The sequence below is a fragment of the Lissotriton vulgaris genome, chromosome 7, assembly GCF_964263255.1.
Source record: "Lissotriton vulgaris chromosome 7, aLisVul1.2, whole genome shotgun sequence".
NCBI classification, from domain to species: Eukaryota; Metazoa; Chordata; class Amphibia; order Caudata; family Salamandridae; genus Lissotriton; species Lissotriton vulgaris.
This window is the reverse complement of record NC_141695.1, coordinates 1,111,964,125-1,111,991,052: the sequence shown is the minus strand read 5'-3', so window position 1 is coordinate 1,111,991,052 and position 26,928 is coordinate 1,111,964,125. Positions and strand designations below refer to the sequence as shown.

At 48.0% G+C, this 26,928-nt stretch overlaps 1 protein-coding gene across 1 annotated transcript in view; it reads right to left on the bottom strand.

Annotated features, from left to right (window-relative positions):
- The window catches only part of RAD50 (RAD50 double strand break repair protein), a 441,934-nt gene that overhangs the window by 170,146 nt on the left and 244,860 nt on the right, over positions 1-26,928 (bottom strand). The window contains exons 15-16 of the mRNA XM_086931566.1: positions 16,593-16,782; positions 4,097-4,223 (exon numbers count right to left, since the gene is read on the bottom strand). Coding sequence (XP_086787692.1) covers positions 4,097-4,223; positions 16,593-16,782 — 317 coding nt within the window. The remainder of the gene's footprint in view (positions 1-4,096; positions 4,224-16,592; positions 16,783-26,928) is intronic.

The window sequence follows — 26,928 nt, the reverse complement described above, 5'->3', positions numbered from 1 at the left end:
ATAGTAGTGAACTATTACAATAATATTGTGGGGTGTAAACGGGGATTGATTATTCCCGAAATTGAGCAGGCCATTGATATGACTTTATCAGGTACAATAAAACCAGCTGCAATCTTGTGGGCTGGAGATTTTAATATTAAAACCTGCAACTATGCACTCAAGGGGGCTTGTGGCCACAGGGAGGAGTACACGGGAAGGGAAACTAATGTATATAATCATTTCCCGCATAATAACTATGGTGGTGCTTTGAATAAACTACTAGCCAAATATGACCTGGACCTCTTAGAATGCAACAAGAACGCAAATAATGACAAGTGTCCGACATTTCATGGGAGAAACAGTCGGTCTTTCATCGACCATATTATGATATCCTGCTCTGTAGTATATACTAATGTCTGGGTAATTGAACAAACTGTCAGTGATCATAATAGTGTAACCGTGGAACTACTGGGCTGGGGAACCAAAAGGAACACCTATGGCCAACCAATCCAGGACATCGCGGCAGAAAGACCTAATGGGATGAGGGTGAAATGGATAAAAGTTGACCCCAACCAATTTGTAGCTAATGTGATCACAAATTGTTGCAGAGATGTGGAATATTGTTTGTCCTTTAATCCATGCCCACGAACCTTGCTATCCAACTTCCTAAATATAACAAAAGAGATTGAGAAATCCTTGACACACAAAGCCCGAAAAGTAAGGAAGGTCAAGGCGGTGTGGTTTGACGACAACTGTGCACAATCACTAAAAAGGCCGAAAATTTCACTTGATGCTATCCCAAGAGATGTCAGCAAGATCAGGGAGGAGCGTCACTATTATAAAATCGCACTCTCCACTAGGAAGAAGGAATTACAGGATGAGGCATGGGCTGAATTAGACCTGGCTGCTGACACTAAAGACCACAAACTTTTTTGGGACACTGTAAACAGCCCATTCCTGAAGAATGATAACATTCCCGAGTTAACTTCACATGTCAGTTGTCGGGCCTGGATAGCACACTTTACAGGGATTTTTAATTCCGAATTTACCCCTGGTTTTATTTCTGATTTTAATCCCAATGTTTTAATTGATATTTTAACCTATTTTAAATGGGAGAAAATATTGTTTTCTGTGACATTAAGCGAGGTGATTGAGGCAATTGAGAAGAGTAAGGGGGGGAAAGCCCCGGGACCGGACGGGGTCCCTGTGGACTTTTATAAATCTGAGATTAACCTATGGGCCCCCATCCTGACTCGCTATTTTAATGCTGCTATTGAAGATGAGTTGCCAATTTCATGGGGTCAATCAATTATTGTGCCACTTTTTAAAAAGGGTTCTAGGGCAGAAGCACGTAACTACCGCCCAATATCACTTTTGGACTCGTCTTTAAAAATTTTGAGTCGTGTACTCCTGGCAAGACTAGAGTCCTGGGTTGAAGATAATAACATTCTCTCACCTATTCAATACGGGTTCCGAAGGGGTCTAGGGACTATGGAGCAGTGCGTGAACCTGGAACTTATTATCGGCAAGTACACGAAGGCCAAGGAAGGGAATTTGTTTATGTGCTTTGCCGATTTAAGTTCCGCATTTGACTTGGTGGAACACGCACTGCTCTGGCCCACACTATTGGCCATGGGCGCCCCGCTAGAAATCATTCACCTCTTGGCTAGAATGTATAGTAGCCTCTCAAGTAAGGTTAGATTTGGAACAGATGGTGAATGTACCCCCTTTTTTAAAATTGGCAGAGGGATACGACAAGGGTGCGTGCTAGCCCCTCTTTTATTTTCCCTTTTTATTAATCAGGTTGACCAATTTTTACAAGAATCCCACGCTGATGCCCCTATTATTAATGGAAAGCAAATACCCATCCTTTTATACGCGGACGACGCGGTCCTGATTTCTAGGACCGCGAATGGGTTACAAAAGCTAATCGACAAATTTTATATTTTTATTCATGGTAGGATGCTTAAAATTAACAAGGGGAAAACAATGACTATGACTTGTGGGAAGAAAACGAAGAAAAATAAAACATTTTTTTTAGATGGGGATAAACTCGAGGCTGTGCAATATTTCTGTTACCTAGGTATCATATTCTCCGGAGATGGGAGATGGGTAAATGAACAATCTAATGTTGATTTAAAAATGACCAGAAATGTAAACTGTATTTTCAGATTTGCCTCAAAATTAGGGGGTCGTAGAATCCGAGAGATGATCTCCATTTACAATTCCAGGTGTATGTCCTCTGCTCTATATGGAGCAGGGATATGGGGATACAACCGCCAGATTGCCCTGTCTATCCAGCAGGAGGAAAACAAGTACCTAAAACGACTATTATGCCTCCCTGCTTCGGCTTCAAATGAGATCACACATAGAGAGTTAGGCATAAATCATGTTATAGATTTGATTGCATTGCGCCCCCTGTCCCTGTGGCGGTCCATATGGGCCAAAGAAGAAACCAGGTTTACCCAGGAAGTAATTATGGATTGTATTAAACTAGATTGTCACTCGAAAATCCCCTAGCTAAAACATATTCAATCTTGGTATAAGATCCTTTTTGGCCAGGATATTTTTAAAGACTTATTAACAGAATCAATTTTAACAAAGCGCGATCTCAAATCCATTTATCTGGACCACGTAAAAGGGATTAGAGTGGCGAAGTATGCCACACAAAGTACGTTCAAATTATACATGGAATACAATCTTAGCGTAGGTTTTCCCCCCTATCTCACATTTGTCAGTATCAATTCCCATCGCTTTGTTCTAGCCCGTTTTAGGCTGGGAATAGTTCACCATCTAGTAGCATTTCCCACTGTAAAAAAACCTGGAACATGCCTGTGCCCATGCGATGGGAAATCCAAACAGAGCACCTGCCATTTTCTACTCTTTTGTAATTTTTATACTGGTTTTAGGAAGTTTTACTTGAAACAATTATTTTTAAATTATAACATGTGCAATACAAGAGCCGCAATGCAACTGATGTTTTATTTGGGTTCCCCGGATGTGTGTTATTGTGTGGCCACTTATATCCTAAAATGTATGTGGCAAAGAAAATCTATAATAATATGACTTTTTTCCTACCCCCGTATATCCTCCTGTCCGTTATATTTCAAGAAGTATTTGGTCTTTTTCACTAGCGTTTTTGCACTAGCGTTTTTGCACATATCCCTGTTGCAAACTAACTGCTGCTATAACGTCTATAGTGATAAAATATTCTACTGCACTTTATATTTATTTGATATGCCAATAGCACTTTGTACACAGTAGGTCTTCCAAATTTTAGCACTTTGCATCTGCACTCTTTTTTTGTACTTACCTATTGTATAATAATTGTTGCTAGAGTGATTAAATTTAAATGTTACATTTTAAAGTGGAATTTGCCTTTTTGCACTAGAGTTTTTGCACAAGCGTTTTTGCACAGATATCTATTGCAAACAAAATTGCTGCTATAATGACTATATTGACAAAATAATCCTTTGCACTTTATATTTATAGTTATTGACATGTTAATAGCAATAGCACTTTATGTATATAATAGGTCCTTTGAATTTTTGTACTTTACATCTGCATTTCTTTTACATTTACCAACTGTATAATATTTGCTGCTGGAATATATAGAGTAACTAATCCTAACTCAGCTCCCTAATGTGATACCGTTGTACTACAATTGAACCAAAAAAGTGTGGTATGGATATTGTTGTTATTTTAAATGTTTTATTATTTAATTCACATAAATATGAATCTGAAACTGTATTTATGTGTTGCTATATGGTTGTACTTGTACAAACCGAATAAAGCATTTTGAAATTGAATTGACTAGGAAGTTTATCAGAGGGCAGACTGTACTAGGTTAGACAGACAAAGCTGCCAAATGCAGGCCATGCGAGTTTTCCACTTCAAAATGTACATTTAGAAAGTAAAATCAGATTCACAAAATATATTATATGGATCCAAATTAAAACCAAAACAGATTAATGAAACATTGCCTAGCCAAACTTTATTCCAAGTTCTAGATCATTTTTGAGACCTAGACATTCTGAATTATTCAAACCTGGATCAATTTCCAGTTTATTAAACTGTTCTTCAGAGAGCACAGCAGATGTGACCTCAAAAGCCTTACCTGTATCCAAGGTATGCTGCTTCTCCTGTTTCTCTTGATTTACCATCTGCACTGTCCGGTTTAAATCTACACCTTGTAGTTTAGCTGCCTGTTGAGCTATTTTCCTATCAACATCTTTCAACTCCATCTGGAACGCAAGAACCCAAGAAAAGTTCATCATTGTGAAACACATATCATCCGTAAAGCTAATTTGAATTGAGCCATGCAGTTCTACCCCAGAAATATTTTTTTCCTTTGCTTCTGACCTACATTTTTACACCAGTAGCATGACTGGTTTCCAGGGTAAGGCCACTAAGCACAGAGAGATACAAATTGAATGAACACAAGGGAATTCTTTTTTAAATGACGGTATGTCTTATTATTCTGTATTTTCTTTTGGATAAGTATGGGGTTTTATTCACTTGCTAGTGCAGGAATCAATTGAAATGTAAATGGTTTAGCATCTTTAACTCACTCAATGATCCCCGCTCTCCGTGTGAGGACTTCCAGCCCCTGTGACACACCTTGGCCGGCCATATACATATATGTGGAGATCAAGAGTTATAATTTGAAACGTTTTTAATCCCAATATTATTTCTAAATTTAACGATTAATGAGTATTTTGATATGTTTTCAGGGTTTTATTTTTATTACACAGGTTTAGTACGTTTTTCTTTTTATTCTTTTATTCAATTAGTCAAATGCATCAGTAGAATAACAGAAATGATCATAAAAATATGGTTAGAACAAGTCATAACAAATAATGCAATATAGTTTGTTCCATAAATGAAAGAATCCTTATACTAGTTGCAGAAACCCATCAATAATTCATATTCGAGAGGCAAGAGTGAGAGAATCCATGAAGTTCAAAATTTGAATAATCAATATCAGCTGAACTTCCCATAAAGATTAATCATGCAGTAGCAATAGCAACTGCAAACAGCGATCGGTTGGGTAGGGTGTCAAATCAGCATTCAGCTTTCAGCATAAAGCCGTTAGCTTTAATGCAGGTAAGGGCAATAGCAAAAAAGGAGAGATAATTCACTCCTAATCAGAAATACATAGCATCTTTCAGGAAAACTAGAAAACCCTCAGTCGCACCAGCCAGCATCCGAATAGTTAGAAAATTATAGTACATGAGCACTCCAGTGCAAGTGCAGTCAGATCAAACACTTACTACTCATTAAATTAAAAATGCATAGATATAAAATGCTGGGCTCAGAAGGATTAGTATAAGGTGTACAAAGGAAACACAGAAATCAATAGGGACCTGGGGCATATATTTTATTCTGCAAGACTGTGGTCTCAAATAAATAATGTATTCATAAAATTGGAATAGAATAGTATTTTACTCAAAAATAAAATACAAATGAAAAACTCAGTAAAAATAGCGACGCAGTTGGTGCTTACTGAAAAAAAGTGGTTGGTGTTCTCTTATAAGTGAAACACATTTGGAGGGGGGACCCAAAGGCCTAGACCAAATAGTGCCAGGAAGTATAATCAATCGAGGAGCCTTAAAAGTGACTGCTGAGCCTATGGGCAGGGACGATGTGTGCTTGAGATCAGACCAAGCTAATTCTAAAAGGCACTTGAGCACCTAATGTGGGTCTGAAGTTACAGGATGGAAACCTTTGGAGTGGGGCCACACACAAAACCTCTCACACTTAGCCTGATAGTTTTAAGAGTTTATGGCAATCTAGCCTGATGCATTATGGCTAGACAATTACAAGGGGTGCCTAGCTGAAAGAACTTCAATTGTTAAAGAGCTATGCAGGTAAATGGAGAGAGCCTGAATTGTGAGGAAGAATTCTGGACCTTCTCTCTAAATAGATCACGTTGATCACCTAGTTGAATACAAGGGTCTTCTGAAAGAAGGAGGAGGAGGTTTGCGACCCACTACTGGCGACGTACTCATTGAGCAGAGAGACTCAAACTTGCAGGCTTCCCTCCTGATCTTCCTGAAAACTTGTCGAATGAAAGAAATATATGCAGTTGGATAGAAGATCCATTCTGCCAGTTCTTTGTTTAACATGAGCTCATGGATGACATCTGCCATCCTACTAAGTTCACCCATCTCATGAACGGTCTACTCATGGCAAGTGTTCCGCTGAAATGCTGTGGCTGATGGACCCAGGCCTAGATCCAAAGCTATTTTGATTTCTCTGAAAGTCCAAGGAACTTGGTCGCTCCTTTTTCGGCCATACAAGAACTGAAGCATTGTTTAAACAGGGGAGAAACAACTGCCGTTCCCTTCTGACTGCTCTCAGAAAAATGAGGCTTATATGAAGCCACCGCTCTGTCTCTGATGTGGGGTTATGTAAAGATGTAGTGTTTCACCTCAGAGCAAAACTATGTTCCATGTAACCACCCCTGGTGTTGAAGAAATGCTGTTCCAACCATCTGACAAGAACTATGTTCTCAGTGGAAGGTTCTTTACTTGAAGATAATTGCTCTGTAGCTTCTTTTGCAGCCACATCAGCAGGCGACTTTCTTGTCAACCCATTTTACAAGACTGCCTTTAATCTCTTGAATTGGGACAGTAAATTTAGTCAAAATGTTGATATGTGAGCAAGTCTGCTTTGCCACTTGAAGCACAACGTCGGAATGATGCATTCTTTGATTCTGCCATTTTGTGGAAAAGTTTGAAAATATACTAGGACACAAAACTGAAGCAGTCACCCTACCAGCCTGCACATCTGTATGAAGTGCATAGAACATGTCAATAATTTATCAGACTGGTTGAAATGAGAACAAAGTACTCTGAGCTCAGCTCTGAAAGACACTTTCGAATGCATGTTACACAGTAGAAAAGGTATGGTAACCTCTGGGGCAGAGAAGTTCATTATGCTTGTACCTAATTGGTTGGAATTTTGGTATTTTCTAAAAAGATGAGTGAGTATATTACAGAAGTTATTTTCTACATATTTCTATGGAAAGCTGACATTATACCTAACGTATATGGCTGAGATACCCGCCACCCCCTCTCAACACAATCCCCAAAGGAGGGAAACCGGAAACAGTTCTTGAAGTTTTTGGAAGAGGGAGGGAGTGACCCTCCCGGCCGTATTTATTAAAACAAAATTAAAACATTAAACAGTTTCATATTAATGTACAATTTCATTACCACATTGCGATGTTTGGCTAACCTTAACAGATTCTCTAATACAGAGGTTCTCCTAGCCGAACTAACATCCTACAAACATTTACTTGAAATTATGAAATTGTACATCCTAACGTTTAAGGGCCAACGGCAAGGTCGTAACCGGTGTCAAGATCCCTAACCAGAAATACCCCCCCCCCACTGGTGAGGGGCGACAGCACTGAGGCGTACCTCAAGTGCAACTACCAATTTCCCTTTGACTTGACGGGGGCACCAATAAAACTCAACGCCACTTAAAGGTCGTTCGAGGACTCGTGTGAGGTATCTAGAAGGTAGCGTAGACCCCCCCCCAAACCCCGCACAACTTACCACATCTGCCGTCGCAGACGTCACTGGCCCCGGGAAATTCCCCAGGAGGGGGCTGTAACCCCTCCTACACAGGAAGGGGCCTTGACCGCCTTTCCTTTTCTTTCGGCGACCCATCCTTAGAAGGGACCGCCTCCCCATTGAGGGGCCTATGGCCACCTCTCCCGAGCGCTCCCATCCGTGTTGGGTGACGCCCACTCATAGGGATCTTCCAATTAGTGCTCACCGATCATGACCTTACCGCCTCGACCAAAATAAATACGACAATGCTAACTAATCCTATCAAACTAAAAATACCTTGGCATTACGACCATATTAAAAGAAGATAAACGAATTTCTTTAATCACAAGACATAAATGAAATAGACCATTCTTTATTACACACTCAAAATCAACACGATAATACCACGACCTGTAAACGAAATTAGAATTATTCATTAACTTTTATTCAAGACAACTGGCTGTCATCAGGGGCTGGTGGGTGGGTCAAAATTGGCTCTTCGTTCCGTCTCGAGCTCACGTGCAGCGAGGAGGTGCAGCTTCAGAGCACAGGAACAAGAGGATGCCTTCTGGTCTTGCGTCCCCTTTTATCCGTCTTCAGGGCGGGCGTAAACCCGCCCCTGCCTGCCCCGAGGGCGTGGCCAGCCGCGTCAGTGTCTAGGCCAGCCCACTCTAGGGCGGGAAAAAGCGCGCCCCGGCCACGCCGCTTCGGGCATACCAGCCGAGACACGCTTCCCGCCCAAGATGGCTTCCCGGGGGGATCGAGGTACTCTGTCATACGTGCGGGGGGACCGAGTGGTCGCCCCTTTCCATATGGCTGAGATACCCGCCACCCCCTCTCAACACAATCCCCAAAGGAGGGAAACCGGAAACAGTTCTTGAAGTTTTTGGAAGAGGGAGGGACCCTCCCGGCCGTATTTATTAAAACAAAATTAAAACATTAAACAGTTTCATATTAATGTACAATTTCATTACCACATTGCGATGTTTGGCTAACCTTAACAGATTCTCTAATACAGAGGTTCTCCTAGCCGAACTAACATCCTACAAACATTTACTTGAAATTATGAAATTGTACATCCTAACGTTTAAGGGCCAACGGCAAGGTCGTAACCGGTGTCAAGATCCCTAACCAGAAATACCCCCCCCCACTGGTGAGGGGCGACAGCACTGAGGCGTACCTCAAGTGCAACTACCAATTTCCCTTTGACTTGACGGGGGCACCAATAAAACTCGACGCCACTTAAAGGTCGTTCGAGGACTCGTGTGAGGTATCTAGAAGGTAGCGTAGACCCCCCCCCAAACCCCGCACAACTTACCACATCTGCCGTCGCAGACGTCACTGGCCCCGGGAAATTCCCCAGGAGGGGGCTGTAACCCCTCCTACACAGGAAGGGGCCTTGACCGCCTTTCCTTTTCTTTCGGCGACCCATCCTTAGAAGGGACCGCCTCCCCATTGAGGGGCCTATGGCCACCTCTCCCGAGCGCTCCCATCCGTGTTGGGTGACGCCCACTCATAGGGATCTTCCAATTAGTGCTCACCGATCATGACCTTACCGCCACAGGCCGGATAGTTGACCGGCTATCCGGACCCCCCACAAAGCTCCTACCTAAAGGTCATGTTCTAACGTTTTTAACCATGCTAAGAAGTCTCCTATGAGTAACTCATTCCCCACCCGAGACAAATGCACACCATCCCCCAAATACATACTGTCATCATTAATACAGCCATGCGAAATAGAATGCAATGTCCTGGAACGGAACAACCTACTCACTTTGTTATTAATCTTTCTCACAGAGTGATTCAAAGCAGGAACAGAAATAGCCCCTCGCCACACCTTTCGTGGGATCATATGGGACCATGCAATTGTGCACCCCGGAACTCTCCTCGCCAACCAACTTACAGTGGAAAGCATTGCCTCCAGGAGAAGTCGTCTACCGGTGGTGACCAAATCATTGCCCCCTAGATGTACTATGACTATAGACGGCGGTGACCTCGTCCGCCCTAACAAACCCTCGAAAAATGCTTGAAACTGGTCAATACAGAGACCGCCTCTTCCGTAGAAGGAGACACTGTACCCGTATTCCCCAGCTACGTGAATCATGTCACCTGCTTTGAATACGTCCGCGGCACGCCTCACGTATGAGTGGCCCACGACCCACACCTCCTTTTTCACAGCCGGTGATGTCTGACCGCTGGCCCGGTGTTGGGTCGACTGCATAGTCCGCCCCGCCTCGTAGGCTTGCGCAACTGAAAACCAAACAAAGAGAAGAAGCGTGAGTACATCATTACAGCTTCACAACATGTGCAACCGCACATACCTCTTATAACACTTAGAGGACCAACGCCCCACTCGTTTCACTTGTTCAACATTAAGACCCCTAGCTGCAGCTTCCGTAGCAGCCCCTATCCGAAAGGAATGGGTCCCAAACTCGCCCGGGTTCAAGCCCGCAGCGGCAATTGACATCGCAAGCACCCGCTGAAACTGAAATTTCGTCAGTGGGGTGGCGTCCGCGTGTCTCAACAAGGTCCCCCCCCATGATGCCACCCTTCGTGCTAGGTAGTCTTCTAAACACTTTACCGGACACATGGAGGACCCGGGAATCCTGCGTATGATTACGCAGTCACCCATCCCGTCTTGATCGGTCTTGGACCTGACAAAGGAGACAGTCATTATCTCTCCTCTGATCTGAACGTGTTCCTGGCACAAACCCCCTGTCACATCCCGTTTGTTCCTTGCCACCAGTTCGCTTACCCGCATCGCCCCATGAAATGCCAGCGTAAAAGCGGCTCGGAACAACACCGTCTCAAACTGAGATGAACATGTGGCAGGGAGTGTGGCCAACAACTGGGCCAACCTATCCAAACCTATCGGGCGCCTCTCATCTACTCTGCGACCCTCAAGGCGTTGCCACCCACGCAGCGCTTTCTGTACAACGAAAGACGCTGTCGGGTCCTGGATACCATGAGCCCTGGCAACAAAGGAAATGGCAGCACGATGCCTCTGGGCCGTAGCCACCGATTTCCCAGCCCTACGTAAGGACATCAGAAAATTCACTACCCATTCCTCGTGGCCCCAAAGCCCCTCTCTATCAGTCCCCAAAAAGGCTACATAGGACCGAAACGCCCCTTCATATGCCTTCCTTGTCCTTGGTGCTAGGCTCTCTCCCACGAGGTGACGAAGTTCGGGGCACCGAGAGACCAGAGAGCTTCGGGAAAGGGTGCCGGCTCTGGGTCCGCTGTGGGAAGGAAACCCGAGAAAGCCTGCATACGAAAACGAGACAGTGCATCAGCCGCCTGATTCATCACCCCCGGGACATGTTTTGCTCTGAATAGCACATTCAGTTGCATACACAGTAAAACAATTTCTTTGAGCAATCGTAAAATCAGTTTACATCGTGCTGCCTGGCTATTGATGCACTCGACCACGGTCATATTGTCAGACCAAAATACCACAGAGTGATCTTTGAACCCTTCGGGCCAGGTTCTCAGGGCCACCAAAATGGGGAAAAGTTCCAGGAAAGCAATATTACTTGTCAGTCCATTGTCATGCCACCATGCCGGCCATCTTTGTGCCGACCATTTTGTGCCGAAGATGGCACCAAAACCTATGCTACCCGCCGAATCTGTCCATAGCCCCAGCTCTTCAGAGGACACGGCCGGTTTGTTCCAGACAACTCGACCATTAAAATCCGCCAGAAATGCTAACCAAATGCGCATGTCCTGGCGGACCTCAGCCGATAGTCTCGTGCGATGATGACCCTCCTTTAGGCCGACCATAGCTTGGGCAATAGAACGGGAGAAGGGGCGGGCCATCGGTATAACCCTCAGGGCAAAATTCAACTGTCCCACCAACTGCTGTAATTGATGCAGCGTAACCTTAGATCCATTTATACACATCTGCAGGGCTGCCCTGAACCTCCCCACTTTGTCAGCTGGTAAACGAAAACAACCCTCACTGGAGTCTAACTCGATCCCCAGAAACTCGAGGCAAGTCGCAGGACCCACCGTCTTACCTGGTGCCAATGGCACACCAAACTGCTTCATTAACACACAAAATTCGGCCAAGGCCTGGCCACACTCGAGATCCCCGGCTGCCCCAAGGAACAGAAAATCATCAAGGTAATGCATTACATGTTGGAAACCCGTCCTCTTTGTGAAGACCCATTGTAGAAAACTACTGAATTTCTCGAAATAGGCACAAGATATAGAGCACCCCATCGGCATACACCTATCCATGTAATAATGGCCCTGAAACATGAAACCTAGGAGACGCTGGTCGTCTGGGTGTACCGGGAGCAATCGGAACGCTGACTCGATATCTGACTTCGCCATCAGCGCCCCGGGCCCCAGGCGATTCAAAATGGCTACGGCCTCATCGAAGGATGCGTACCGCACCGAACACACTTCTGGGTCTATTGCATCGTTTACAGAAAGACGACGTGGAGCTGATAAATTATGAATCAGTCGGAACTCACCCGGGTCCTTCTTGGGGACCACCCCTAAAGGAGAACAAACAAAATTCTGCACCGGGGGTACACTAAACGGGCCGGCAACCCGACCTCGACTAACCTCTTTCCGGATCTTATCCTGTACCACGGTCGTATGCTGCAGGACCGAAAGTTGATTTTTACACTTCTCCACACCCTGAAAGTCCCCTACTGGGATGCGGAAACCATACGAGAACTCGTTCCGCAGCACCCCAGCAGAAGTACGATCCGGGTATTCACTGAGCCAGGGAATCATCGCCAAGGTATCAATCGGGGTAGGTAAAGGCGCCCCTCGGACTATGTTAGACCTGTTTGGCGCCTCCTCTACCGCCGTTATCACCCGTTTTGGCTCTGCACGTGGACTCAGGATGGGACGACCCGCACCCACTACATTCGTGTTTAAACTTACACGATCCCTGGGGCCTAGTACATTTACCTCTGTTGAAATTCCAGCAGAACCCCCTTTTCCCTGTATTGCTGGCAGGTCTCGAGTAATCGTCGGTACCCGTACCTGATCGAAAGGGCGTCCCCGCATATTGGCGGGAGGATTCGCCAACATTACTCCCTACCAATGGCATTTTCAACATACCTGTCTCCTTCATTTTATCCCATGTCAAAGAATCGTAACAATCCCAGGTTAAGCTTTTATTATGCTCTTTAGCCTTTCTAAAAAGATTATCGTAGCAGAACCAATGGTTACCCTGGTGTGATGTCGAGTACCCCATAATTCGCGACTGATAGGTCGGCAACTCGGGAAGCAACTCGGGCCTACGTTCTGCCAAGATCGACGTAAAAATCCCCCATGCATTGCCCCAATTGCCAATATTCTCATTCACTTTAAAGGCGGCCATTTTTGCGCGCCAAACACTCGGATGCATGAGGTCTTTCTGGCCCTTAACATGCTCCACCTCATAATGATCAACAAGCAACGAGAAGATGTTCACATATTCCCCTGCCCAAATCTTCTCTTTAATTGCCAAAGGCACATGTTGACCCAACCTTTCTCTACGAGAGGGTGCTGACTCATCCCTCGCAATCGGCAATGGCCGCTTACCTGCACCGGACGCTGCCTCTGCGGTCGTAATCGTCCCTTGTGGCTTGTCACCTACTGCAGCCGGCGCGGACACCTTGGCTGCATCCCGTTTCTCGCGCAATTGCCTCATCAGCGCCTGCGCGTCGACAGCCGTGGCGCCCTCGCTACTTTCGCCCAACCACGCTGTAAGTTGTGCTGCCAGCTCGGGCGGCATATCTTCATTGGACACCGGGGTGACCACCACGGGAATCGGATTCCCCTCCACGGGTACTGGGGCTGGCGCTTCGAGCGGGGTACGGGGAACCGGGACGTCTCCCCCAGCCGGTCCCCTCCTTGGCCTCTTGGCTCTCCCTCCTGGGGCTGCTCCAGCCGAAGGACGTTCCGACCCCCCTTCCCCCTCTCTCTCCGCCACCCGCTTCTTCAGCTCGGTCATCTCCTTCATGAGGACCCGAAGCATCTGTTCGGTCGTCATTCTCTTTCCGCCTTTCTTGGGCATTTCTCCGACAGAGTATCTGTAAGACCAAAAGAAAGATTAAAACGCTCAAAATTGGCTCTTCGTTCCGTCTCGAGCTCACGTGCAGCGAGGAGGTGCAGCTTCAGAGCACAGGAACAAGAGGATGCCTTCTGGTCTTGCGTCCCCTTTTATCCGTCTTCAGGGCGGGCGTAAACCCGCCCCTGCCTGCCCCGAGGGCGTGGCCAGCCGCGTCAGTGTCTAGGCCAGCCCACTCTAGGGCGGGAAAAAGCGCGCCCCGGCCACGCCGCTTCGGGCATACCAGCCGAGACACGCTTCCCGCCCAAGATGGCTTCCCGGGGGGATCGAGGTACTCTGCCATACGTGCGGGGGGACCGAGTGGTCGCCCCTTTCCATAATAACTGTAGGACTACCACTCAATGACCAGAAATGAATAAAATATGGGAATCTAGGAAGAAGCCATGGAGGCCAGAGACCTGCACCGCCACCCCATGGCACAAGACTGCGAGAAATTGCTCTCTAGATAGAGTGACCACTACCCCCTACCCCTCCCAGACCGCAGCAACCTTATGCCTGAGGCTCCCAGTCAAGCCTCTCACTTCTGCAATGGCAACACTAGCTCACCCCCACTACGGTCTCAACAGCCCTCGACAATGACCCAGTACCGGCTGATGGCTCTTTTGAGTATAAGAAAATAATAAAAAATGAACTGAGAAATTATTGAGACTTCTAAATTTGGATTTGGACTCTGAGAAATTTGAACTGATTGTTTGTGATTGGAGTGGTGCCCTAAACTGGATGAGAAACATTTTGGATTCACGTTTTACGTGAGGTGCCCCTGGACAGAGGGTACCGGTTTTCTTAAGTGGCACACTGGACTTACTTTTTGAACTATCATTTCTCGTTGATACGAGTTTGGTGCTATATCTTGGTGCTGTATCCACTGTCCATCCTCATGGTTTGAATGACCCAGTACTATTCATGTGTCAGATGGCTCACCCCTATCAATTGCCTTGCTCCCTCACACGGACCATCTGCAATCGATGAACCACTAGGACCTCAGTCCCTTCGCTCCCCCAGCGTGCATCACACCTACCAGCTCCAATATTAACTCTGTACAGTTTGAGCACCTCCAGGATTTAAATAGATAGGTCACCAGTATGCTGAAGGGGCAAAACACCTCCTCATAATTGATGTGCCCACACCCTCACTTCTATACCGCGTAATACTGCTGAATGGTCCTCAACGGGCATGGAGGTAACCATTACCAAAATGTAAATTTGATATTTAATTTGCAGGTTGGGGACTTCAATTGATATGTTTTGTTCTCATATTATTTATGTATTGAAAATGCAATTTAAATAAAATCTATAAATGGGCCAATGCTCCTTTGGTTTCCTTTGCTACATATAGCCCCAAAATAATCTCTTTTAAACCGCTTAAAAACAAGGATGCATGTAAGAATCTTAAATATTGATTTGGGTGTGATGTATTCCACCAACTTAATAAGAAACTAGCTGGGTAGGTCAAAATACAGACCATTAAGAAACCGTAGCTATGGAAAAAGCAGACTTTTTTTCGCCAGAAAAAGGTTTGCTCGGTTTAAGCAGGACCAAACAACATTTAATTTAAGAACCACACTATTTGGAAAAATCGAGCGAAACATAAAAAGCTCAAAACAAAGCATGCTGAAAATCAGATTGGAGTTGTGAAGATTTAAAGCGTGCAGTCTAAAACGCGGCAAGAAACTCAAAGAGAAAACAGAATTCCAATGTGTGATTCACTGGGTCAAGGAGCGAACTCAAGCTGATGATGATGATGAAGCAAGGGTCAGGTTAGTATTTTGTCCCAGTCAACTTTTTTACTGCATGCCTGGAAATGTTATGTGCAGGGTGAACTGGGAGATCTCTGCCCCACACACCATGTCTTTTTCAGGGGTCAGACTGCTCGGGAATGCCCAAATCTCCCAGACAGCTCAGTGAGACACCTAGAGTCTAGGCAACAGTTCAGCAGCAGCGTCAAGTCCAATTCATTGTTAAATGGCAACAGGATTTTCTGCATAGGAGCTCCTCGTAGGGATCACAAGTACTGAGTTTGCCCTCACACTAATCCCTGTTTGACATTTCAAAGGCTTCAGTTGGGACTTTTGAGATATCTGATTACATATTTTCCATACCTACTATCAGGTAGAATAAAATATACCCACATCTATCAATACCATACAAATGTTGACTGTTAGAAGCAGAACAACCCTGGCCATCTTGATGATTGAGGGAGCCAAATTGGTCTTCAGCCTCAAAGCGAAAATCTTATTTTCGTATTTTTATTTGAGAGAGACATTTTTCTTTAAACATTCATAGGAATCCCAATCCTCTTTCACTATCAGAATTGTATGTGCCTAATCCAATTTGCTTAAATCTTGTTCATAAGGTCTCTAGATTCATGTGCTAAATGGAAAGCTTAAAAATGCAGATTACAATGTAAAATGGCACCCAGATGTAGTAAAAAATTCTCCGTGATGTCAGGACAGATGAAAGGACATGTTATATCATACTCAGTGTTCTCATTAAGATCAGAATTATTATTTTACTCTGGAGGAAATGTTCTATACCAATGGCATTAGACGAGCATTTGTTTATATTTTAGCCTTGATTTCTGCCTTTATTATCACATTGAGAATTCTGCTATAATGCAGCTTCCCAGACCTCATCTGTCTCTCAAAGCATCACATCACAAATGTAAAAAAGCGCTAATACCCATTTAACTGAAGATGCATGCAACTTGGCACTCTAAGAATAAAAACAATGCGAGTCTGCAGGGCTGTCAAGGATCATCAGTAACATGAAGGAGGACTTCTGTTTTTAGTCTAAGTATGGAGTAAAGATTTTATAAATACTTGTCATACTTTAACTGAAACTCTTCCTTTTCAAAGCATTTTGGGCAAACATTTTACCTTTTGTTAAAAAGCCAAAAAGGAAACTTCACCTGAATTTGCTGTACTGTAAGCTCTTCAGAATTTACAATAATGCAGTTGCCTGAATTCCTTCTGAACTCACCAGATACCGTTCCATCAGTGCCACGTCCTGTAAACACGCCTTAGCACTCTCTTCCTCCGACATGACAGTGGCTAGAAGAGTTTCCTTGTCTTCCACCTCATTCTTCAAGCGCTGGATCTCGCGGTTTATATTCTGCAACTTGTTTCTGAGCTCTGGTATTTCCTTTTCCCGTAGTTCAACCAAAGTTTCCCTGAATAGAAAAAACAAAATATCACCCAAAAACATTACTTAAGGCAAAGGTGCAAAAACATCCCCATTTTTTCACTCATGAAATTAGTGATGCAGACGATAGTAATAAGGAATCGTCTAAAATCGTCATTAAGATTCCCTGCATGAATTTGGGGATTCTTCCACAACTACAGTGATAGATACCCATTTTCACCTTGTTTTTGCTTTTTAGAGTTCTAAAAACATAAAAGAATAAATAGGTTTACACTATTTAAATGTACTCATCTGATGAGTTTCAAATTTTGAAGAATTCAGTGGATTAGGGCATTGGCTATGAACCACTAGTTTCAATTATGGAAAGACCAAGGTAGGTTTCCATACTTAACTCTAATAAAATCTATTGGGTCACATCGATTGATTGTTAACTATGCAAAATATCCTTGCACTTCACACACAGGCTTAATATACAAATGGTTTATATAAAAAATAAAGGTTGGCAATCGAAAGGACAGTGAATTTACATTTGCCTAGATTCTCTGAGACATATATTGTGAGCAATACTTTGACATGTTTAATCGGACAAACTTCCAAATCTATCATTTAAAAAGTAAGGATACATTTGAATAGAAGTACGAGTTATTTACCTTCGATAACGGTGTATCTGATAGAGACTACTAGCCGCAGATTCCTTCATGTAGAATTATTCCCAGGCGTGAGACTGGATTCAGAAACTTTTTGCCACAGCATCCTGCGCGCCGGGGGCGGGGCGACACCACGCAACTCCGCCCAGGCTTCATCCACGTACGTGACGTCAGCGAGGTCACATACGCCCCACCTCAGCGCGCCTACGTTAGTTTTTCCTTTTCCACGTGCAACGCGGATCCGGTCTTGCTACGGGCCTGTTTGGGGACCTTTTTTCTTCATCATTGTCCCTTCTTTTGGTGGAACAGTGTGCGAATGCCTTCGGGCTTCAAGACTTGCATGTCATGTGGGCGTCTTATCCCTGCGACGGCCCCTCACCTCATTTGTATGTGGTGTTTGTGGGAGGATCACGGCACCACTGATTGTGAGGCGTGCCTACAGTTAAAGCCGAAGTCACGGCGGGAGCTCCGGATGAAACTACTCTCGGCGCATCTCTCCAGATCGACCTCCTCTCCTCGATCAACCTCGGCAGACTCCTTCAGATACGGCCGTAGTCGTCGTCCTCGCCCTTCTCCGATGTCGCTAGAGCATCGCTCCCCGGTGGGTAAGTGTCGCAGTTTGTCCCCGGGGGCTGGGTTTTGGCTTGCCGGGGGCGTGGACTCTCCAAGGGTGATGCGGCCCAGTGCGTCATATCCACCGTTTCCCGGTGATAGGGCTTTGAGAGTCCAGATGGAGACATATGCAGTGGCTTTGCAGGCCTCTCTGGCGTCTCCTCCTCCTCCTCCTCTTGAGGCGTCAGAGGATCCCTTGCCTTGCGCTGGGTCCTCCGCGGCGCTGCCTGCTGCTCAGGCCCCGGTGCCGACTGGTTCGGATCCAGGGTAGGAGGATGTGGTGCTGTTGGGGTGTGGCCCCTCCGGGCACCCTCCTTCAGACCATGGCGTCTCTGCCTTGCCGCAAACTCTTGCGGGAGTCCCTGTGGTGTCCCGGGAGATCGCCGGGGATCGGGTCGCATCCCGAGCCCCTCTCGGTCCTTTGACAAGGTGGTCCTGTCTAAGGCCGAGGTGACGCCACTACGGCGCTGGCAGCTGCTGGAACGGGCGGCACGACAGGGGTCGGTGGACCCTCCTCACCCCGCTATGGGTCGAGGCTGGACGGGGACCCCTCGCCCTCCTTCGGGACATTCTCGTCCCTCCACGCAGGCGGCTGACTCATCAGAGGGTCAGCCGGAGGTTGAGTCAGCCCTGGCGGCGCTGCATGGTTCGCAGGGCCACCTCCATCACATGCTGGGCCGAGGATGGCGGAGGGCTTCGTGTCACTCCCCTGGTCCCTCTCGTTCCACCACGCAGGCAGCTTCCTCGGCAGAGGTCGAATCGGCGCCGTTCTGATGTCGCCCCTTGTCCACTTTGGATCCGGCCCGCTCCGGTCCCCGTCGCGGTGTGGCTTAGAGGGGCCCTATCAGGCGTCTCCTTCGGCGCAGGATGGCGTTACCTTCCTGCCTCAGACGGCAGACTCTACTGCTCCTGACAGGCGTAGAGTTGCTGATTCGTCTTCAGACACTCCCTCTTCTCCGGGGGCTGTCTGCATATTAGTGACTGGCCGCCGTGTGGTGTCTTTTTCACAGGCGTCGTCGAAGGGTGGCTCCCCGCCATTTCTGAGGCCAAGGTGTTCGTCGGAGGAGCGGCAGATTCCCCATTCCTCTACTTCTTCTGATTTCCAGGTCTGATCCTTGCCTGTTCCACTTGGCTACGGGCCCGGCCACCTTAGTCTGCAGCCGTAGCCCACGGAGGAGCTGCTTTCACCGTCGCAGCGCCCTACAGAGGCGGGTGCGGCCTTTGCCCATGAGGTGTCCACGGCTGTGGGGATTCTGCGCATGGATGACCCAATTGCTCATTTCCCGGCGGACCATCTCTTGAAGGTTCTCCACCAGGGCTCTGGTGAGAGGGAGATCTTGCTTCCCTTTGAGGGTTCGCTCCTTTCTTCCCTGATGGGGGCTTAGGAGGCATCCCGCCTCAGGGAATCCGGTGCCTCAACACCTTCTGCACCGGCAATTTCAGACACTGCGTGACCCGGTGTGTCTTTCCTTCCATCCCTCTGCCGCCAGTCCACTTTTGCGGATTGCTCTTCCCTCCCCGCCGCCACTGTTGACTTCGCCGTCCCGGGAGACCCGCTGGCTGGAAACATGTTCTCCCTGATCAACGCTGCCCTGCGGGCCCTTAACACCTTGTGTGTTTTGGCAAGGGCCTCCTCTTGTTTGTGGGACTCAGCTGAGTATCTGGGATCCACAGCTTCCCAAGCGCCTGTTCAGGTGAACTTACGGCATCATGCTTTGGATGGCCGGGAGCTAGCCGCGTTTATTCTCCACTCCACTCTGGACATCTCAGAGGTGCTGGGCCGGGCCATGGCTTCCTCAGTCGCCCTCTATCGCCATGCTTGGCTTAGGAATGGAGTGTTCCCTGAAAATATTCGGGAGCGTCTAATTGATCTTCTGTTTGATGACAGCCTGTTGATCCATGCCCCGGATGACTTCACCATCCAAAGGTTCCTGGCAGGGCTCCGTCCTCCTCCTCCTCCTCCTCCTCCTCCTCCCCCGCCTTATCCTCCTCCTTCTCCTCCGCCTTATCCTCCTCCTCCTCCTTCTTCCCCTCCTCAGTGACTTCTAAGTTGAGCTGGTTCTGGTCCTTCTTGGGACGGTCGCTCTTGCTGTAGAATGTATTTTCTGGTCATTGAGTCCTCCCTGCTAAAACTTGGCATTGTTGGCTGCTGGACGGCCCTTTGTTCATTGTGTAGTTTTTTTGCTGGAACTATTGCACAGACTTGCCCCTGAGACTAGGACTTCTGTTTTTCCTTTTGGGCTGCTTGTCAAGCCTTTCTCGGGGATGTTTCCCCGTGGCTTTTTTGTTTTTTCCTCTGCTGCGGAAGTTCTTCCAAAGAGGGTTCCCATGTCTTAGGACTTAACGTACCCTATGTTGGGTAGTGGTAGCTGTTATATAGCTTGCGCTCTGCTTGGGAGTTCTGGTGGCTTTGGGTGCCTGTTCTCCCTGGCGCTTATGTATGTTACTTTGCTTCTTGAGGTCATGTACGCGGCCCTCGTGGTGGTGTGTCCGGCCATTTTCTCACCTCCCTGCTCCTGTCCTGCGGGCTGGATTGATTCAGGGCTCTTCCTTGTCAGGCGTTGCCTGGTCTTCCTGGGGCCCTGGGCTGTTTTTCTTGCTTCTGGCTGATATGTCTGTTGGCGCTGCTCTGGCAAGCCTGTTGCCTTCCCTCTGGGGTGGACTTGCCTTCTTTCCCTCGTTACCTTGGGTCTCTGAGCTCTCCCCCTGGCTTTGGATGGAAGCTTTATTGGCTTGGAGGGGTGTGGGGTACTTTGGCCTCTCCGGCCGTGCCCTTGGTTCCTCTACAGTGAGTGTGAGTGCCTCTTCCTTCTTCTTCCTCCATCCCTCTGGGGTCCGTGATGTTCTGCTTGTGGGGGCTCCTCTTGCCTGGGAGGGGCTGGTTTACTTGCCCGGTCCGCAGGTCTGGTCCCCTGTGAGACCCTCTGTCCTGTCATGGCTGGTGGGGTCCTTTCGCAGACCCTCCTTCCTCGTGAGTACTGCTAGGGTATCTATTCTAAGTGCAGGAATCTGCGGCTAGTCGTCTCTATCAGATGTAAGAGTTACTTACCTTCGGTGACGATGTATCTGGTAGAGACGATTCTGACGTACATGGCACCAGCAAGGTCATATAAGTCCCTCCCGGCACGCTGACGTCAGTTTTCTTCGAAGAAACTTTTCCGTGGCACAAAGCGGAGCAACCAACAAAAAATTTTGAAAGTATGGGAACAGTGTGCAAGGGATGAAAAATCCGTGAACAAAGAAGAGGATGGTGCAAGGCACAATTGTAAAAGACAGAAGCAGACACTGCTTACATATAAGTGAAAGCTGTGAGAAAGAGCCCTGCAAAAGAAGCGAAGACCCTTTCCCAAGTGCAACAAAGGAAGAGCATCTTAACAGACAGAAATAGACTGTTATTACCATTTAGAAATGTGCCGTCCAGTAAGAACGGAGCACAGAAAGAACAACAGTCTGTTGCAGGAAGGTATGAAAAGACTGGCCCTTCCCTATAATAAAGGAGGTTTGAAACAGAGCACAACCGATCCCCAAAGAGGACGACTAAAGTGGAGACCAGGACCCTGAGTCAATAGAGAGTGGGGAAGGAGGGGAAGGTAACTGGAGAGGAAAAAGAATCTCTTAGTGAAGGTGAATTAAAAGGAACCATATCACAAGAAAGAAGCCCCAAGGCAGAAGTTAACTGTGTATGGAAATTCTCAGAGGGGTGCAGCAATCTGAACTCCCTTGAGAGAAAAACCAAACGTAACTTAAAGAGGCCAGTGGTGAACACCACTCGGCAAGGTCCTCGCAGAAATGAGAGGCTGGGTGGGTGTTAAGGAATCTGCGGCTAGACAACATCCCTACCAGATACACGGTTACCGAAGGTAAGTTATTCGTACATCTGATAGAGACATCTAGCCGCAGATTCCTTAACTTAGAATAGATACCACAGCCATACCCCAAAGAGGAGGTGGGTCTGCAAGAGAACAACAGAAAGCGCCAAGCCTTTGATCCAGCAACAGCGTGACGGACAATGGGGGATGCTGTGGCAGAACAGCCAGACAGCAACCCAAGCAGCTCGGAAGAGCAGAAACAACGGGATGCCAGACATCCCAAAATGCAGGAATGGCGCCAAACTATACCCGCATGAAAATGACCGGTAGAAACAGCACCAACCATATACCAGAACAAAGAAGAGAGAGAGAGAGGAAGAAGGACCACTCTTAGCTTAATTGTGCATTCTGTGGACACCGGCCAAATGTCGAGAAGAACATGAAGAGATGCAACTAGAGCCTACCAGACCAGCCTACGGAAGGAAGGCTGAAGGAGATTTTGCCAAGAACACAAAGGGCAAGAGGTAGAAACTGAGCAACGCTTTATAAATAGCGTGCGGGTTAAGAAACATGCCAAGTGCACACCCAGTCCCCAAGGGGGAAACAGGTGCGAAACGCAGCAATTCAAAGTACTCTGAAGCAGGGCACCACAGAAACATGCAGCAGGCAGCAGGCAACGGCCACGGAGACCTCAAGGTGGTATAGTCAAAGAAAGCATAAGACTGTCCGGCTAGGCGGCAGGAAGGCCAAAGAGAGAATCAACCCACGAATATAGATCTGCAAAGACAACTGCCAGCAGAAGAGCTGTCACGCAGGCCTCACTTATAGAATAGTAGGGTGGTACCTAGGAAAGAGGCACATCCGAAGAAGTGACCACAAAAAGCACCAAGGCGTTGAAACGTGAGAAGAGTCTCAGAATGCGAGACCAAACCTCAAACTGGAGGAAGTAACCAGCGTCCAGAAAGAGATAAGTACAGTGTCTGAACACTAGTAAAGGGAGCAGTTGTAAAATTTGAAAACAACCCTAGTAAGTGCAAGCAAAGAGGGACCGTATGGGCAATCTCGCAAACACACTGACAAGCTCCCCAACATATGGAGATATTGTCCCAGACCTCACAGCCTCGAAGAGAGGTGACGACGTAGGAATAGGAATACTCATGGCATGAGGCATACATACATGAATATATATATATATATACATGAATATATATATATATATACATGAATATATATCTAGTAGAACGGTGTTCCAAGCGAGCACTTGAGTCCAAAATACACAACAGGGTCCGTGGTTATACCAACAAAAAGAGGTTTATTGAAATCCTAAACCTGTCGTGATGCATTTCTCGCCCCTGAGAGGGCTTGTTCACACAACATGTTTTTATGTTGTGTGAACAACGACGCTGCCACAACCACGACAGGCTCCGACTCCGTAGTAAGAAGCAAAGGCGGAGCCGGGGAGGCGAGTCTACGGCACCGACCCTGGCTCCGGACAAGCGTCTGCTTGCCCGAAAGGCCGGGCGTGCTCAAAGCAAGGCTCTGAGCACCGGTAACCACCTGCGACGCCACAGGGAGCCCAGCAGGACTATGCAGCGCGGCAGGGGTGACCCAGCTGGGTCGCACCCTGACAACGCCATGTGGACTGTAGAGGGAGACCCAGCCAGGCCGCGCCCTGACAACACCACATCTCCGAAATCTCTAGGGGGCAGGGGCTCAATCGGCGCTGGGGACGAACCCACCGGCGAGTCCGTTGGGGATCCCGCAAGAAGCAGAGGCCCAAGGAAGCCCCAGATATAGGAGAGGACCCAAAGGAGGCCTGCAAGGCCACGGCATAGGCCTCCATTTCGGCCCGAGTTGCCGCCGCACCCGGATAGGGCGGATAGAGGGGGGGTTACTGTGAGGGGCGCACGTCCATAATGTCCCGGGAACTAGTGCCCCCGTCCACAAAAGGAAGTGAAGTTGATGACCTCGGCGACATGTGTCTCGACTTACCTATAAGTGGCGAACTAAGGCCCCGGGCCCCAGAGAGCGATCTACAGCGGAACCGGAAAGAAGAGGGACCCGCCGGCGATGAAGAGGCCAGGGGACGAGATGACTCCGACCGGGACAGCCATGCTGAGAGAAGCTTCATCCGGCGCTCCCGCCGGGACGTCGGCTAAAGGTGTTGGCAGGCGATGCAATCTGAGGAGTCGTGGTGCTCGCCCAGACACCACGTGCAAATAAGATGCAGGTCTGTTGTGGACATCTGCCGCAAACAGGAAGTGCAAGTTTTAAAGCCAGACGCAAGCGGCAAAAAGGGGGCCTGAAAACGGGCCAGAGGAAACACTCACTCCGGATCTGCGTTGCACGCGATAAAAAAGGAAACTTGACGTCAGCGCGCCTTTTTTTTAAGACATATGTAGATGTAGTTCTTTTACTATTTGGTGCTGGATTTAGGCCCAGATCTCTGTACTGGGGTGAAAGAATGACATTGTTCAGCATTCTGTCCATCAACTGTTGTTTTTGCATTTGTCACCCCGAGTGGGACGGGTATGCTCAGACGTGAGTCCCGTGCTCTCCACGCCACTGAAGTCAAGCTATCCTGGCTGAAGACGGCTGATAGCCAGAAACCAGTCCTAGGATGCTTCATTCCGGTCCAGGGAAGACATGGCTTGGCAGTTCGGGCTGGACTGTTCCCATGAGGCACAGGGTCAAGGCTGATTTGCATATGGCCATGTCTGAAGTGGGGTGGTGTGGTGAGCAAATAAATGATGGATTTAGGCCCAGATCTCTGTACTGGGGTGAATGTATGACATTGTTCTGCATTCTGCCCATCAACTTATGTTTTTGAATTTGTCACCCCGAGTGTGATGAGTATGGTCAGACGTGAGTCCCGTGCTCTCCACGCCACTGGAATCAAGCTATCCTGGCTGAAGATGGCTGATAGCCAGAAACCGGTCTGTAACCGTGGGAGGGGGGCTGGGGACGCTCTCGGTGGTGACAACAGACGGCTCAACAGACACTTGACCAGTATATCTTTTCAAACTCGGTTTTATTTTTAAGGTACGCTTTGTACGGAACGTTAGTCTCTCCCTCGCAAACTCGATTTTATCCGTGGTGGTGGTCTTCGGGGCACGCAGGGTTACAGCTTAAAAGTTCCCCGGTTTCCAGGGGGCGCAGGATGAAGCAGCGTCGTGGATACCCCAGGCAAGCTACGGTCTCAGGCGTTATCTTCCTCCCGGTGCATCAACATGGAAGAAAGAATGGACAGAGGAAGGCCGTTAGTCGTTATATCCGACAAGCGTTTGCACCCAAGGGATTCCCGTGGTTGTGAGGGACACCGGTGTATTTTACAAGCACGCTAGTGAGTATGTGATCGTACAGGAGGGTAGAGTGAGGGAATGAGGGGTAGGTACGATAAGAGGATAGGGTAGCGGGGAAAAGGAGGGAAATGGGAAACACAGAGGTTCAAACAGGGAGCTTTTTACACTATTCACACGGGGCACTCTTTCTCCCCACCCAAGCCGCCCAACGCCGCCGTACCTGGCTAAGCCACACTCCTCCCTCGGGAGTGTGGCACGGCGGAGCACAGGGTTGTTGGCCTCCTGGCTTTCCTTCTTCTTCTCGTCCTCCGTTTTCTCCCTCGTCTTTTTCCTCCGATCGGTGTTCCTCGCGTCCTCTGTCCTTCGGCTCGCCGATGACGTCACACGCTGCTTACAGGGCTTCCCCTGTTTTCAACCATCCAGGATTGTCGACGTCAGTGGTAGGCGGGTCCTCTTGGAAGTCATCATACTCCCACTTAAAGGGGGCTGTGGACGTTTCTTCGGTTTGATCCACGTCCCAATCATTCCTCGGAGTTGCAGTCTGTAGAGTAGAAGGGGCACAATCAGGGATCCACCAGTCCTCCCGACAACCCGACCCGACCCCGTTACACAGTCCTAGGATGCTTGATTCCGGTCCAGGGAAGACATGGCTTGGCAGTTCGGGTTGGACTGTTCCCATGAGGCACAGGGTCAAGGCTGATTTGCATATGGCCATGTCTGAACTGGGGTGGTGTGGTGAGCAAAAAAACGATACATTTAGGCCCAGATCTCTGTACTGGGGTGAATGTATGACATTCTTATGCATTCTGTCCATCAACTGTTGTTTTTGCATTTGTCACCCCGAGTGGGACGGGTATGCTCAGACGTGAGTCCCGTGCTCTCCACGCCACTGGAGCCAAGCTATCCTGGCAGAAGACGGCTGATAGCCAGAAACGGTCTTAGGATGCTTGATTCCGGTCCAGGGAAGACATGGCTTGGCAGTTCGGGCTGGACTGTTCCCATGAGGCACAAGGTCAAGGCTGATTTGCATATGGCCATGTCTGAACTGGGGTGGTGTGGTGAGCAAAAAAAACGATGGATTTAGGCCCAGATCTCTGTACTGGGGTGAATGTATGACATTGTTCTGTATTCTGTCCATCAACTGTTGTTTTTGCAAACACCACATTTCCGACATCTCTGAAGGGCAAGGGCTCAATCAGCGCCGGGGACGAACCCACCGGCGAGTCCGTTGGGGATCCCGCAAGAAGCAGAGGCCCCGAGGACGCCCCAGACACAGGAGAGGACCCAAAGGAGGCCTGTAAAGCCGCAGCATAGGCCTCCATTTCAGCCCCAGTCGCCGCCGCACCCGGATAGGGCGGATAGAGGGGGAGCTACTGTGAGGGGCGCATGTCCATAATGTTCTGGGAACTAGTGCCCCCGTCCACAGAAGAAAGTGAAGTTGATGACCTCGGCGACATGCGTCTCGACTCACCTAAGTGGCGAACGAAGGCCCCGGGCCCCAGAAGGCTATCTACAGCGGAACCGGAAAGAAGAGGGACCTGCCGGCGATGAAGAGGCCCAGGGACAAGAAGACTCCGACAGGGACAGCCATGCCGAGAGAAGCTTCATCCGGCGCTACCGCCGGGACGTCGGCTTAAGGTGTTGGCAGGCGATGCAATCTGAGGAGTCGTGGTGCTCTCCCAGACACCACGTGCAAATAAGATGCGGGTCTGTTGCGGACAACTGTCGTGAACAGGAAGTGCAAGTTTTAAAGCCCGACGCGAAGCGTCGAAAAGGGGTCTGAAAACGGGCCAGAGGAAACACT